General features: G+C 32.2%; 2 protein-coding genes across 3 annotated transcripts in view; both read right to left on the bottom strand.

Moving 5' to 3' along the window:
* LOC125051266 (putative fatty acyl-CoA reductase CG5065) overlaps positions 1 to 8,947 on the bottom strand; it is a 48,944-nt gene extending 39,997 nt beyond the window's left edge. The window contains exon 1 of the mRNA XM_047651478.1: positions 8,685 to 8,947. The gene's annotated coding sequence lies outside the window, so the exon portion shown is untranslated. The remainder of the gene's footprint in view (positions 1 to 8,684) is intronic.
* Positions 1 to 16,323, bottom strand: part of LOC125050967 (putative fatty acyl-CoA reductase CG5065) — a 52,816-nt gene that overhangs the window by 28,285 nt on the left and 8,208 nt on the right. The window contains exons 9-12 of one of the 2 annotated variants that reach the window (XM_047651068.1): positions 16,035 to 16,221; positions 15,351 to 15,457; positions 14,887 to 15,016; positions 13,641 to 14,043 (exon numbers count right to left, since the gene is read on the bottom strand). In XM_047651068.1, the coding sequence (XP_047507024.1) occupies positions 13,821 to 14,043; positions 14,887 to 15,016; positions 15,351 to 15,457; positions 16,035 to 16,221 (647 nt within the window). In that variant the 3' untranslated portion in view covers positions 13,641 to 13,820. Of the gene's footprint in view, positions 1 to 13,640; positions 14,044 to 14,886; positions 15,017 to 15,350; positions 15,458 to 16,034; positions 16,222 to 16,323 lie in introns of those variants that run through there. The other variant, XM_047651069.1, reaches the window with a different exon arrangement.

Here is a 16,323-nt window from a genome sequence, read left to right as displayed (position 1 = left end):
TATACAAAAAAGGCTCAAAGGAAGACTTATCCAACTATAGACCAATAAGCCTGATGTCAAACATATATAAGGTTTTCTCCAAGATATTACTAGATCGATTAAGCACCACATAAGACGAGAGCCAACCAATGGAACAGGCCGGATTTAGCAAAAACTTCGCAACGATAGATCATATACACACAGTCAAACAAATCATAGAAAAATACAGTGAATATAACAAAACAGTGTATATGGCTTTTATAGATTACACCAAAGCTTTTGACAGCATCAAACATGAAGTGATATGGGAAAGCTTAGAAAACCAAGGAGTATCCGGGGCCTATATAAACATCATAAAACAAATATATGCTAACTGCAATGCAAGAATACAAATGGAAACACTCGGAAAGACATTTAAAATCGAAAGAGGTGTCAGACAAGGGGACCCATTATCTCCCAAGCTATTTTCTGCTGTGCTTGAAAACATATTCCGAAAACTAGAATGGAATGAATTTGGACTAAATATAGATGGGAGAAAACTACATCATCTTCGATTTGCAGACGACATTGTATTGTTCGAAGAGAACCCTCATAAACTTGGAGAAATGATACAAGACTTAAAAAGTGAGAAAGTAGGCCTGAAAATGAACACAAGCAAAACAAAGCTACTATCAAATTCAATCCCATACGAAATAAAACTTAATAATCAACCTCTTGAATACGTTGAAGAGTACATTTATCTGGGGCAAATTATCTCTCTAACTGATATAACCAATAAAGAGATCAAAAGAAGAATAGCAAATGGATGGAAAAGATATTGGTCACTGAGGGAGATCATGAAAACACAGATTTCAGCAAAAAAATAAAGAGAAAAGTCTTTAACACATGTATCCTACCCTGCCTTACCTATGGCTGCGAAACTTGGGCACCATCTAACCAGCACAGGGATATGTTAGCACACTGCCAAAGAGCCATGGAAAGAAGCTTGCTGAGCATAAGAAAATAAGATAAACAAATAAACTCAGACATAAGAGCTAGAACAGGTGTGACAGACATTCTCACTAAGATTGACCAAATGAAATGGAGATGGACGGGTCATATGCTACGGAGCTCTCATGAAAAATGGAGCAAAATTGTGACGGAATGGTACCCTAGAGACGGAAAACGAAGACGAGGTCGACCACGCAAGAGATGGGAGGACGAACTGAAACTAACAGCAGACTACAACTGGAGAAGAGTCGCAAAAGATAGAGAACAGTGGAAAGGGTTAGAGGAGGCCTTTTTCGGAATTTAAAGACTATATTATTATTATTATTTTACATAAATACATCTTATTTATAGTCTCTTTCTATCAAATCGTGATTGCGTTATCTTGTGTTGTTTGTGTAATTAAAAAGATGCAATTTTTTTTTACTTTACAGGAAAAATCTTAGGTGTTAAACAAATACACGTGTAAAACAAAGTTTACACGAGTTTATACAAAGTTGCATATATATATTGTTATACATACATATTTTGTTTTCCTACTTTATTTTTGGATTTTACGTCGCTTATCTCGCTACAAATAATTATGTATGATTGCTGTACTGTATAACAATCAAAAGCATTCGAGTGTTTTTATTGAATACTAGCTGACCCTGCGAACGTACGTGTATCAGATTAGTTTAACTTAATTTATTATTTTATGAAAGTAATACAATTAATACAAAATAAATACGGTAATAATGTAAAATAATACAATGAGAAATAAAATTTGTAGTATATCTAAGTAGCTTGATTCATTTTCCTTGGTTTACATAAATTTCTAAACGCACACATAAATATTTGACAACCAATATGTGGATAACACTGAAAATGTTTAGAACTGGCCTGTCAGAAACATTGCTAATGAAAACTTTTTTGAATTTCAATTTTAGAACTCTTTGGTAACCTTATGTTGTATATTGCATTCATTTATCATTTGTTTTTGGTATTATTATCCTGTGACTGTCATTAACTAATAGGTTGGGGAAAAAGTTTCTTCGCATTTTTTAAGAAAATTCAAAACATTTTTTAATATACTTTATTTACATTTAACTAAAGTATGTAGGTACCATTTTGTTCGATAACTTTTGCCATTATTTAGGTAGGGACATGATCCCATTGCTATAGAAATTTTGGGGCTTCTGATCAAAATACCGCGATAATTGGTTTTGGCAGTCCTCTCGTGATGATAACCTGACACTGCCTAAATAATTCTGAAGAGACTGAAACAGGTGGAAATCTGAAGGTGCAAGGTCAGGACTATACGTCGGATGCATTATCACCTCCCAGCCAAGCTCTCTGAGTTTTTGCTGAGTGGCCAAAAATGTGTGAGGTCTAGCGTTATCATGATGAAAAACCACACCCCTTCTGGTGATTAATTCCGGCCACTTTCTCTCAACTTCCTGCTTTAACCTCATCAGTTGTTAGCAGTAGAGTTCAGAATGGATGGTCCTGCCTGGTGGTAACAGCTCATAATGAATAATGCCCTTCCAATCCCACCACACACACAGCATCACCTTGTTGCGAGTTATCCCGGGTTTCGCCACAGTCTGTGAAGCCTGACCGGCCTTTGACCACGACCTTTTTCGCAAGTTCTTGTCGTACGTGATCCACTTTTCATCATCAGTTATCAGCTTCTTCAAAAATGGTTCGGTTTCATTATGTCGTAATAAAGAATCAAAAATGAGTACACAGTTCATTAGGTTTCTTACAGTGAGCTCGTGAGGTACCCAAGTATTGAGCTTTTTTGTGTACCCAGTTTTTTCAAATGCGCCAAAACTGTTTTGTGGTCAATTCTCCGTTCTTCAGCTACGTCGTAACTACTGATATGCCGATCTTGCTCCACTTTTTCAAAAATTACATCCATTTTATCTGTCATAGGGCGACCAGAGCGACTTGGATCTTTGACATCAAAATTTCCGGATTGAAAACGCTTAAACAAAATTTGTGCTACTCTCACAGACACTGCACTAGGTCCATAAACATCGCAAAAAAATTTCGCGGCTTGTGTTGCATTTTGACCTTTTTTGTAGTAAAATTTTAAAATGTATCGAATTTCTTCATACGATTCACTCATCTTGACGGTACGAAAAATAAATAAAAAACAGTAATTATCCTAATTTGATTTTGGAATTATCTTCTTTAAAATCTCAACTTTCCTTGATAACAAAACCAGCCAGATACATATAGTATAGCCAAAGAGATTTTATTACAAGTTCATACATACTATAATGCGAAAAGACATTTTCCCCAACCTAATATTTATAACAATACTCACTTCTAAATTTCTTATTTCCTTAGACAAATCTATCACTCGTTGTGTTCCCTCTACGTTAATGTTCATCATATCTTGAAATTTGTCTATGAATCTGACGGTAGCTGCCGAGTGAAATACTAATGACACCTAAAAAAAATATAATTATTTATCTAAAAATTTTCAATTCATAAAGGTCTGCCAACAGGTACTGCAATAAAATACCTTGTAATATTAGACATCTATTATTTTGTAAATTGTAATTCTGATGTACCTAACTTAAAAAATCTGCTCGGATTTTTCTATATGTCTCGGCCAACGGAATTTGAAAATATGATAGTTTAATTAATGTATATAATATAAAAATGTAACGTACCTTATCAGCCAAAGTCTCTTTGTCATCTGGCGTTAAACCCAGCTGGGATGTTGTAATGTCTCCTTCGATGGGAATTACTTTCTTCAGATCACCAGGCCTTGTTTGTTTTAATTTGTTGAAAAGCTGAATAAAGTAATAAGTATAATTAATTTTTTTTATAGAACACGGGCAAACGGGCAGGAGGCTCACCTGATGGTAAGTGATACCGCCGCCCATGGACACTCTAAATGCCAGAAGGCTCGCGAGTGCGTTGCCGGCCTTTTAAGAATTGGTACGCTCTTTTCTTGAAAGTCGAATTGGTTCGGAATACTTCAATTTAATAAACTGCAAACATCTCTAGGGGTCTGCGCACATTTTAAACGATTTTTTATCGTTCAATTTAGAACTCTTTATCTTTGTATCAACTTGGGATTTATACTTTTTTAATGTATATATTTTTTTATGTTAAAAGTAAAAAAAACCGTGTGGCTTAGGAAATACACGGCATAATAATCGGATAATATATTTCTGCGGTTCTTTCATTGATAATTAGATTAGTAGGCGACGAGCCAAAACAATGATTGGTTCTCTGGGGTCAATGTTATGCTTTATTATATTCAAAAATATTATAAGCAAATTAATCTTGAACACTAACCGGAACATCAAATATTTTTTGTAAACGTTTTCCTGTGTCTGCGCCATGCTTAGGTCTAATCAGCACAAACACATTTTCAATATCCTTGCAATTGGAAAGTAACCTTTCAATAAATACCTGAAATTTGATAATAATTAGGTAAATTTTATTCTCTGTAAAATTGAATTAAATCCCCATCAGTATCCGATCAGAATCATATACTTTGCAACGTGTTCAATATTTACCCCCATATTTAAAAAAAAATCTAATAAGTACACAGCTTTAACTAAAGTACTTTTGTATCAAACGGTGTTTCGTTGTGATAATGAGACAGTACTGAACTTTAGTTAAAGAGTGAAATGATTTTTGACTTTATTTTTTGTTGCGCAGGATGCAATAATGTAAAGTTAATGTTCCAAACGTTTATATTTACATTTACATTTCTCAAATTAAGGGTGTAGACGAGAAAAACTGGCAAGAAACTCCCGGCCCCTATTGTTAAATCGAAAGTTTTGAAGTGAAACTTCTTTAGGCGCATGAGGGTAAAATTTTAACGGTTGAAACGCAATAATACTATTTATTTATTAGCGTCACGAAGATGTGCAGCATTTTTGTCGAACAATAGGGAGAACAATTAAGACCGAGAGACAGTGAGAATGGCGAATTACCTTATAGAAATTCTATTTTTAAAATTAAAGTTTCGTTTATGAAATATTAGTATTTTATATTTTATGCAAAATAATTGATTGAAATCTCAAATTACGAATAGTAAATTAAAATGGCATGTGTTTTTATTATCAAAGAAATAACTTTAATTTTTTTTTAAATTTGTATTAATTTTTGACACTTAAATTTTAAATTCATTAAATTCCTAACATATCTTCCTTTTCCCCTCCCTCTTAGTCTCGGAATATAAAGTTTTAGATGTGTATAAGTATGAACAAGACTTAAAATTAGTTTGCCAAAGAAGTTTCACTTCTGACATGTGTACTTTGTACGCACGCACTTTTTTATCTTGAAGGAGATTCACTTATTACATGGTTCACATAATTAGGCAATTAATCATTATGAAAAGCGATATCCTCTAATAGCAGTGGTAAAATGAGCACGCACGTATATTATTGTCAGAATTATCAAAAAAACGTAAGTCAAGGACCTCCTTGGACGTTCGTACGTACGTTACGTAACATAGTTGCATAGACTCGCAACTATGTTTCTATGTACTTTGTAATTGATTATGATGAATTATACTTAATACTATCAATTGTTAATCTATTTGTGTTGTATTTGCCCCGTACTGGGGTTTTCTATAACAGTTTTCAGCTGGGTTCTACAAAGCCGATTTTCAATTGATATCATAATTGATAATTGACTGAAATTGCACTATCATAAAATGATGATTCTAACTATTATGGCATAAAATTAATTCCGATATAGTTATTTATAAAATTGAAGCGTTGATTCGTCAGAATGCCGAGACGCTTCGGATTCGAAATCCGTAAATTTTTCTGATCCAACTAATATAGGTAATTATAGTTAAGATTCCACCGACCAAAAAGAGTTAATAATACGTAATACTAGACATGAGATAAATAAAAAAAAACCTATATTCGTACCTTTCCAACAAAGCCTGTTGCTCCTGTAACGAAAACCGATTTTCCCGCGTAGTAATCTGCCACCCGTTGGTAATTTGTCTCCAGTGACCCAGACCTGTAAAAGTACTTAATGTAGCAATGCTATGCCGTAGCGACATAGTAGCTCTAACCGAAATAATATATTTACTTTGGGATAGATTATTATCCCATCTAATGAAAACCAAACTTTAAAACCATAATTTAATAATGAAAAAATGGGGCAAATTTTTTTTTTTTCAACTTACCTGGAAATGTTAAGGTTTCTAGATTCGCTGAAAAATAAAAGCACAAATATGTGCGTGCATGAATCATGGAATTATTCATTAATTTGGCACTACGTACGGGCCTTGGCACGTATAAGAATACTCAAATAGAAAGGAATTAAAATAGGTAAATTACCAGAGGGTCTAAAGTCCAGCAATTAGAATAATGCCATACAGGTTTAATATTTCTCAGATTATGTTATTAGTTTTTTACGTAAAGATTAATTTTTGTACGGTTTTATCTATATATATAAAAATGAAACCCGTTTTCCGTTGTCACGACATACCATGAAAACGGCTTGACCGATTTGTCTGATTATTTTTTTATAATATACCTTGAAGTACAAAGATGGTTCTTACGGAGAAAAATTAAAAAAATTGAGTGAAAAGTTCTAAAAACAACACTTTTCTATATTCCCATACAAAATATTCGTAATAATACTTAAAAGTCAATTTGAACTTTAATACTATAGCATATAGTTCAAGTGTTAGTGAAGGGGTTCCGGGAATGTAAATTTTTATTTTTTGACATAATGTATTTGTTGTCTTATCAATTTTCTTTTTTTTATCTTACTAGCTAGACCGGTGTCCCGAATAGCAGAATAAGTATTTTAAACAAATAAAGAATCGACTGTTAAGGCGGTACGATGTTCGCCAGGCCAGCTAGTTAGTTATAAAAATTTTTGCGTCTTTTAACCACATTGGAATATATTTTACTTAAAATTAAAGTTTATTTTCAGATTTGTTTTAAATACTCGTAATATGCAGAATACAAGCGAAAGGTGACACACAAACTCGAATTTATACCTTACTCTGACCTCTAACAGTTAAATAGAATAAAATACATTTTTTGTACTTCTGCATTCAATCAAGACATCCATCAATATTATCTTTATTTGAAATATGTACTTAATGTAGGAGATGTAAAATATTTTTTGATAAATAAATAATGACAGTACAGACCTCGATAAAACATTTAATTACGCAAATTATTCAAGCAGTTATAAAAAAGAAAAAACATACAAAGCAAAGTCTAAAAAAGGAATTACGAATTAATATGTTTTTTGTATTCATTATGCTGTGTTAGCTATTAAGATATACTTAAGTACTTTTATGCATTTTACGGAATATTATGTATATATTATGTAAGTATGTGATAACTTCTATAAGCTGATCAACTTATAAATAAATATATTACCCCGTGTAGTGTCGTGATCCATTTTTTGCACTATAAACCACGCCGCGGATTGAGCGAAACATTGTTGTCAGTCTCGTTATCTACCAAAGAAAATCCATAAGTATTTAAAGTAAATTCCAATTGCGGAAATTTCGATCTTTATTTACTCTAATTGATCTTAATTTAGCATTTAAAAGAAGCCAGGTAAAATTATCCTGTAGGCTAAATTTACAGGCCCTTAACATCAGTTCATTGAACCCATTTATTTATAGACTATAACAATGTTTTTTACACACTATTACTATTATTATAAACTTCATAACTCTTAAACATGGAACGGATGAACTACACGACAAGAACGAGCAGACGAAGGACCGAGAATTTTACGTGATTATCCAAAGTACGTGTTTAAACAATTCCGACGTCCAAACTAAAAGTAAGAATCACTATGGAAGCAAACACTAAATAATGCTTTCAAATGAGACTTTATTTTACTTTTCAGTTAAAAGATCGCCTTTACAGAGAGGTTTCTAATCATTATATACTTAATATTGCAAACAAAACTTACGTATTAATCCTTTAAAACAAAAAAATATTCCTTCGTGTATCAATACTCGATGATATTGTTGTATTGTTAATCAAAGCCCTAAAATTGGGAGATGCTTTTTCAAGATCTTCTTTAAAATCTTCAACACGTACTGAAACAACAAGGGAACACAGTTAGTAAATTTTTTAAAAGTTCAAAATATTGCGATGTGTTTTAGTAGAAAATGGCGCAAAACGTACAAGTATATTTTATATGTATATAGATTAAATAAATTTTTTTTTATCGGTATCGTTGAATTAAATTCTGTAATGGACAAACTTCAACAGATTTTAAAGCCACAAGCTGGTCATTCTGCCAGAGACCACAGCAGCTAGTTTAAGCCTCAGTCGCAAAAAAAGAAAGAAAAGGAATGTAATAAATACTTAGTAGAAAAAAATAATAATAAAAATTTCCAGTGTACTTAATGAAGTATGGTGTAAAGGTGTATAGTAAAATTATTTAAAATGTTAATAAAATAAAATTAAAAGCTTAAAATAAGAATAATTGTTAAGAAGTAGATACATTTTTTTTTCGTTCATACATAGTGAGGCGTTGGGCTTTACTACGAACTTCGCTCACTCCAGTAAGCTTCCGTTCTGCCCTTCAGTCGGCCGCCCTGCGACGGCCCAAGCCAAGGTCCGAGTCTTGCTGGAGACGTCCCTGCGCTAGTCGCGGGAAATCGCCCAAAACAGCGCAAAAAATACGGCCCTCAGTGCGATCGAGCGGTCTTACCAAGCAGAAGCCTTTAAAAAGTAAACCCTAATGTCGAAATTACTTACTTATTGTGCCTGGTACCCCTTCTCCTTCTAATTTGTCGATTTACACTCTTGTTTTTGTCACTATTGTACCTGGTACTCCTTCTCCTTCTTCTTTGTCGATTTACACTCTTTTCCCGTCTATTGTCTTTGTAATTATTTAATATCTTTCTTTACTTACTCCGTCATATATTATAATTCGCCATATATAATTATTCTATAATTTGTAATTTAATCAATCAAATCTCTTATGAGCTTAGCATTGTCGCCCAGCCAACGCGTCGGTGTTGATTAATCAAGTGAGCCCGCTGTTTGTTTAGCGCCGGTTTAAATAAATGCGACTTGTGCCTTCTAAGCTATATATATAGACTAGCTGACCCGTCAAACGTTGTTTTGCCATGTACTTATATTATTTCTAGGAAACATTTTGTAAGTCCAATAAAATAACTATCTACATAATAAAAATAGGGGTTGATCGAAGAGGGGTGAAAATTAGGGGTTGTGTGTATTTTTGAATGTTGTATCATAAAAAAATAAAAACATTTAAAAAAAAAATTGGGGTATATTATATATATATATATATATATATATTATTTTTTAGAATTTTTTAATATCACTTAGGGGTTTAAGATAGATTGAAGCCGATTCTCAAACTTACTGAATATGAATATAAAATTCTTTGGAATCAGCCTAGTCGTTTCGGAGGAGTACGGGTATAATATTCTCGTGTTACATTGTGACACGAGAATTTTATATATTAGGTGTATGTTATTTATTGAGGATAACCACGGAATATGATAGTTGACGTCAACTAATTAATTTTGATAAACTTAAATTTCCGGGCAAATTGGTAAAAACATATTCACATTATTTTTTTATCAAAGTAATTAATTAAGAAACGTAAAGAAATTAATGTATAGAATTAAAAAAATATACAAAATTGCACATTAAATTTAATAAAAAACAACAGGCCGCACATTAAGTCATCATAATAATTTAATCTAAACTATTCTTATTCTTTACTCTTCATAAAAACTTTTCTTTTTTTCAATTTATTAATTATTTTAAAATTAGAACACGCATATTATTTTAAAAACTTTTTTCAATTCTACGCCATCCCACATATTTTTTCCATGTTCATTATCAAATAACAATATGGAATGGGGTGATAAAGAAAATAGTGGGTATGGAGCCGTCGGTCATATTCCAGACACTTCAAAAGCTTGGTATCAGCTGTATGTTCGTATACCGTACTATCAACAGATACAACACTTTGTCTATCGAAGACCAGAAAAGATCAGGGCGGCCGCGCACTGTTAGAACTACAAAGGCTGTTAATGCTCTTAAAGCCAGAATTCGTCGAAACCCCATTAGGAAGCAAAAAATCTTATCGTGCGAAATGAAGATTCCCGCTCAAACTCTGTCGCTATACGCAGATGAAAAGCACAGAAATATCGAAATGTAAAAAAATCACGATTGAAGAACACTATAATATGCGAAATGACAATACGCTCATAGTTCTAAAGAAGTTGCTCAAGTGGTCGGAAAAGTACAACGTGGAACATCCTGCGTCAGTTATAGTTTGGTGGGGCTTGTCTTATCAAGAAGTCACAAAGCGATCAAACCTTTTAAAATGGTCACGAAAGTAATGCAAAAATGCGTGTAGGTTAAGGAACAGACTAAACTTCGTAAATAAACAACCTTTGATTATAGTGACGTCTATAATAAAAAAACGTTTTTTTATAATTGATTAAGATCTAAATTAAAAACTAAAAACTTCTTAAAATATATTTTTAAATATTAAATACATTATTATTTTCAGAAACCAATCTAGACGTTTACACCAAAAGTTTTTTTTTATTAATAATACTCTACTCATCTGCCATTATGTCCAGAGATTTTTCTATCTCTCAAATATTACAAAATATATTTTCCAGTTACTCCAATGTACCACGGGCCGCTTCCGGGCTGGGTGGAGAGTTGGGTGGCAGCTACAGCCGTCTTCAGTAATTTATCCAGGAGTGTTGATCCGTACATACTGAGGATGTCGTTTGCGATCATATTCCCGTTGATTACGTCGCAAATTTTGCTATTATAGCTGGGGCTTAGGGCTATGTTACCAAAGTCTGTATTGTGAGGCTGTATTGTGCCTAATACCATATGTGAATAATTCAATCTAATTAACAATAAAAATATTTTAATTCAAATTAATTAAAATCTGTTTATTGTTTGTGTATTTGAAGACATGTTGTATATAAAAATTATTGCAGTAAAGAACTAATGTACATAATTAATAAATAATAACAAATTTTATAGTATGTATAAATATAAATCTTTAGCATAAGCCAGTATCTTAAAATATCTTATTTTGTCATTAAATTAGCGTATTTCTTATAACATGCTTCATTTCATGTTCCTCACATTAACACTAACTATGCTAAAAACTCAGCCCGGACTGTATCGTGCAGCCCGGACATACAACGACCAATATTTAAGCCTTGACTTGTTTAAGCTGTCGCGGAATATGGTTAAAAGTAATATTAAGAATATCCATAGCGCAAAATCACCTGCATCATGAGCATACCCCACATACACACCTTCACGTACTTACCCTCACTTTTACACCATCAAACAACACAGCTAAATTAGGTATTATTTCGTTGAATGTATTGAATATTTTTTTTTTGTTTGTTTGATTTTGTAAATTTTTGAACCTTTTTGTAGTAAAATGTATTACGTATTCCATCTCTGGCTATATTTTCAGTTTAATTGTTTGTTATTATATATAATTTATGTTAGCTGTAGGAATACGAAATAAATAAATAAATAAACATATCTATTGCAATGTTGCACATTGGTAGATTTGAGTTGACCATTTAAATATTATGTACTAAATTTTAATTATATAAAGAACTAGCTGAGTCAGCGAACTTCGTTCCGCCTAACAGTCTAATAATATCGTATTAAGTTAAACTTAAATTAGGATTTCATTAAGGTAATGACATTAATACAACTTTTTTTGCAAATACAGAAATGTTTTATTGCTTGCCATTGCGAAAGAAGAATGGCTGTTTTATGCATTAGGCCTCTTATCTCTAGCGCCAATATTGCGTGCATGTTAAAGCACTTTCTGATGCATAATTTTTTCATGAGGTAACACATGTCTTCTATCAAGATCAAAGGCTGGTTATGCATCTCCTCTTGAGAATGAATTCGATGTAAAATGATGCGTAGTTTTGTCAAGTGATTGCACCACATGCTGTTGGAATTCGTAAAATTAATTAATTACCTAATTTATTGTTATTCGATAACTTATCCGATATTTTATAACTTATTCTGCGATTCGGAGCGGAGAAGAATCCATCAAAAAAGAGATAACTAACATCGGTCCAGCCGATCTTGAGTTATAAGTCGTTTAACTAACGCGACTTTGTTTTACATATTTACATTAATCTACTATAACTTTGTTATTCTATTATTTGTACGAATCTTAATTAACTTTCTCAAATAGGTACTTTTCGCCTTACCCATAACGAATAAATCAGTTTGTTACTATTTTCATCTATAATGTCTTTTTTCATCACAATGTAAATATAATTTGACAGAAAGAAACAAAAGAGTACATTACTTGTAATTTGGTTGTTTTAGTATCTTAATAACTTATTTAACTTAATAGTAAAAGTTAGTCTTTGAGTATAGCTTTAAGAACTTATCATGATTTAAAATTTTATATTTCAGAACGGACGACATCTCCGTGTATAATATAAACTCCAGTTCGGAAAATCCTATTACTTGGAAAGACGGTTCTGATTTATATTTAGAACAAAGCAAGCGATTAGGCTACTGTAAGTATAAATCCGTGCGATCCCAAGTTTGTAACATCAGCTACGGATATTGCGAAAACTACATAATATATTAACGTTGAGATAACATATTACAGAGTACGGGACTTCGCCAGAGAAAATAATGTGTTCAGTTATAATAAAAACTAAATTTTTAAAACTCTTAATACATAATAATAATAATTTAATTTTAACTCAAGAGAAATAATTATACCAACCCGCCCCGCCCGCTTATTCAATATAATTTTAACAGTAATTGTATAACTTAAATCGCTTTCGCTCAATTGTCTCTCAAAGTAGATACGTTAATATTTTACAAACAAAAACGACTTAAAATGTAAATTAAAGTTAGCATCCTTGGTGTTCCATTTAATTTTTTTAAAGAAATTTATCACAAAAGGCTTGCAGATTGAATACATATATTAAAGGAAATGATGATTTAGGACTGTATAAAATGGGTGTGAAAAGAAAGTCCCGTCTTGATTTTATAATATTTTAATGTAAAGCCTAGGTTGAAGTAATATTTAAATTTATTAAAAATAGAGGTAATATCATATTTAAGTTAATAAAACTATGTTCCATATAAGAAATTTTACAAAAATTTAAAAATCAACTGAAGACACCAAGAATAATATGAATTGGTTTTTAATACGCAACGATCAGCAGTATTTTAAATTACTTTAAGCGTCATTTACATGGAGTTAATTGAAGGATTTAAAGCGAAATTCTGTGGCCAGAGGCGATACGGTAATCGCATTCGACTTTACACAAAAACAAACTAAGTATACGTTAACCAATCTTTCAATGACTAGGCCGCTTAGCACCTAATCGTATAATTTATAAAATGTTTTCCTTTCGGTAAAGAAATTCTCTACATGAGGGTTAATCATTTTGAAGTTATACTTCTTTAGGCGCGTTATGAAAAATTGATGAGAGTGAAATTTTACGATGCGCGCGCACCGTTACACAAAATTAACAGAATGAAGTTGCACACGGAAGATGCTACGGCATTAAACATAATTTAAAAACAACATTCGAATAATAATAGAATTTATGTTATACCTAATGTAAGAGAATAATAATAAATATTTATTTATTAAATTTTTCAAATGTAAACTGAACTTTATTGACTATAATGACTCCTTTTCTTGTCTTTGATTATTTAATTGTAATTAATTATTTGCTTGCAATCAAAAACTATTTTCAATAATGCCAAAGAAGTATAAATTCTTACGCACGTACATGAGTACACGCACCCTCTTTTTTATACTCAAAGGACATATAAAAAAATTAACTACTTATTTAATAAAATTAAATCTTATTTTCCTTTCAGTAAAAACTCCCGAACGCCCCTGCAGAATATGGCACTGTACTCTTTCCAATCGATGTTGTTGACGTCACATGGGAACAACTTCTTGTCGTGGTCATCCAGAGTGGAGATTAAGGCCTGGGTATTTTTCGATTTCATAAGCCAGGATGTAGTGGTAAACGGCCTAAGAATATCTCGTAGGACAGATGAACGAGAACCTTCTTTTAAGTGTCTGAAAAATTAAAATAAATGTTACAATTTTGTTTTTGTATCGCTGTATTTCTGAGGTTCTGGTGAGATAATTCTTGCTTAACTCTGACATACTTAATTCTGCTTAATACACATAATATCAAATATTGATTGATTTCGTGAACGGAGCATGTCGCTAATATTCGTATGTTAGCTCCCGGGGCCAGATTTTTCTTGTATATAGGTCTCAAAGACGAAAGTTTAATCTCTTTTTAACTTAGCACAAGACACAAAAACATAGACTACATAGATACAAGTGCTTGACACAACTACTTGGGGTTTTGTGATCAGTGATGGCAACTTGCAAGGCGACTCTTTTAATTTAACGAAGCCCCAATCAAGCTGCAGTATACAAATGCAGACATTCTGAAGCCGACTCATGGGTATGTCATGCCGCAGGAAGTGTGTAAAGAAGGCATGTATATGTTAACGTAAAATTGTAAACACCGTTAGATTGTAATCTATCTCGCGAGATTATAAACTGTCGAAAGATTGTGAACCTCAGCTTACTGCTTACAATTTAACGTATTATTATTCGGTAGATTGTACTACACTAACTTAGTTATCATTCAAACTTCTTTGGTCAATTACAGATTAATTTTACTTTCCAACAATTTCATATAACTACCGAATAATAATACGTTAAATTGTAAGCAGTTCGTTGAGGTTCACAATCTTTCGACAGTTTATAATCTCGCGAGATAGATTACAATCTAACGGTGTTTACAATTTTACGGTGACATATATAAAGAAGAGTCTCCCGTATGTCACAGAGTTGAAACTAATCCTAAGTGCATTATTTACATTATAATATAATAAAATTTACCTGGGTTTTTTTCCTCTTAACACGAGTCTGACATCAGCAAAGAAACAAGGTACCGTTTGCAGAATAAATGTCATGGTATTCACTACGAATGTTGATTTTGATACCTTCATTTCTCGCATGTTCTTATTAGCTGAAAAAGTTATGATTTATTGAATAATAATAATCCAGTGGCGCTACAACTCTATATGGGTAGCCCCACAATGTGTCCATTTCTTTGATTATTTTTATTTCAAAGACAAGTACCTTCTATCTCACACATGTCATCGAGTTTTGGATTTGTAACATACCGGTTTCCTCACGATGTTTTCCATTACCGTACACACATGTGTAGCTGATGTTACAAAATTGGAATCGCGCGGATTAAAAGCTCGAGTCGTGATCGCACTCACCATTGGGTGTTGCAAAGTACTGGCTAGTTAAGGTTTTGCGCCATGCCATAGTCAAAGTAGGTGAATTATACTTACAATAGCCTAATCGTTTGCTTTGTTCTAAATATAAATCAGAACCGCCTTTCCAAGTAATAGGATTTTCCGAACTGGAGCATATATTATACACGGAGATATCGTCCGTTCTGAAATATAAAGTTTTAAATCATGATAAGGTCTTAAAGCTATACTCAAAGACTAACTTTAACTATTAAGTTATAAGAAACTAAAACAGCCAAATTACAACTAAAGTACTCTTTTGTTTCTTTCTGTCAAATTGTGTTTACACTATGATGAAAAAAGAGGGACATTAGTTAAAATGGTGACAGACTGATTTATTATTTTATGGATAAGACTTTCCATTTTAAAAATCAATTAAGATTCGTACAAATAATAGAATAACAAAATTATAGTAGATCCATTCTTTAATTAAAATTTAGTACATAGTATTTAAATGGTCAACTCATAGCTACTAATTTGCAAGTTTGTTATACATATATTATATATAGAAATACGCTTATTAATGATAAAGTAAGATAAATATTTTTTTTATATATTTTCAAATTTATTTTAATTACTGCAATAAATTTATACACACGCATATCGTTATAATCAGTTAACAGATTTTAATGGAATTTTGTGCTCTAAGTTTACTACTACTGATTAAATTCACATATAACATATAGCTCTGTATTCAACACAATACAGACTTTGGCAACTTACATAGCTCCTTTAGCCCCGGCTATGATGATTAAATTTGCAACGTAATCAACGGGAATAAGATCGCAAACGACGTCCTCAGTGCTATAAATGTACGGATTGAGACCTTTGGATAAATTGCTGAAGACGGCTGTAGCTGCCACCCAACTGTCCACCCAACCAGGAAGCGGCTCGTGGTACATTGGAGTAACTGGAAAATATAACCATGTTTCGTGAAAGACAGCTTATATATTAAGTGTGCCTTTAAACCTGGGTTTCTTTTGAATAATAACATTGTTAAAGGGATTTAAAA

Source organism: Pieris napi, chromosome 7 (assembly GCF_905475465.1).
Source record: "Pieris napi chromosome 7, ilPieNapi1.2, whole genome shotgun sequence".
Taxonomy (NCBI): Eukaryota; Metazoa; Arthropoda; class Insecta; order Lepidoptera; family Pieridae; genus Pieris; species Pieris napi.
Note: the sequence above shows the minus strand (reverse complement) of the source record. Positions and strands in the feature narration are given on the sequence as shown.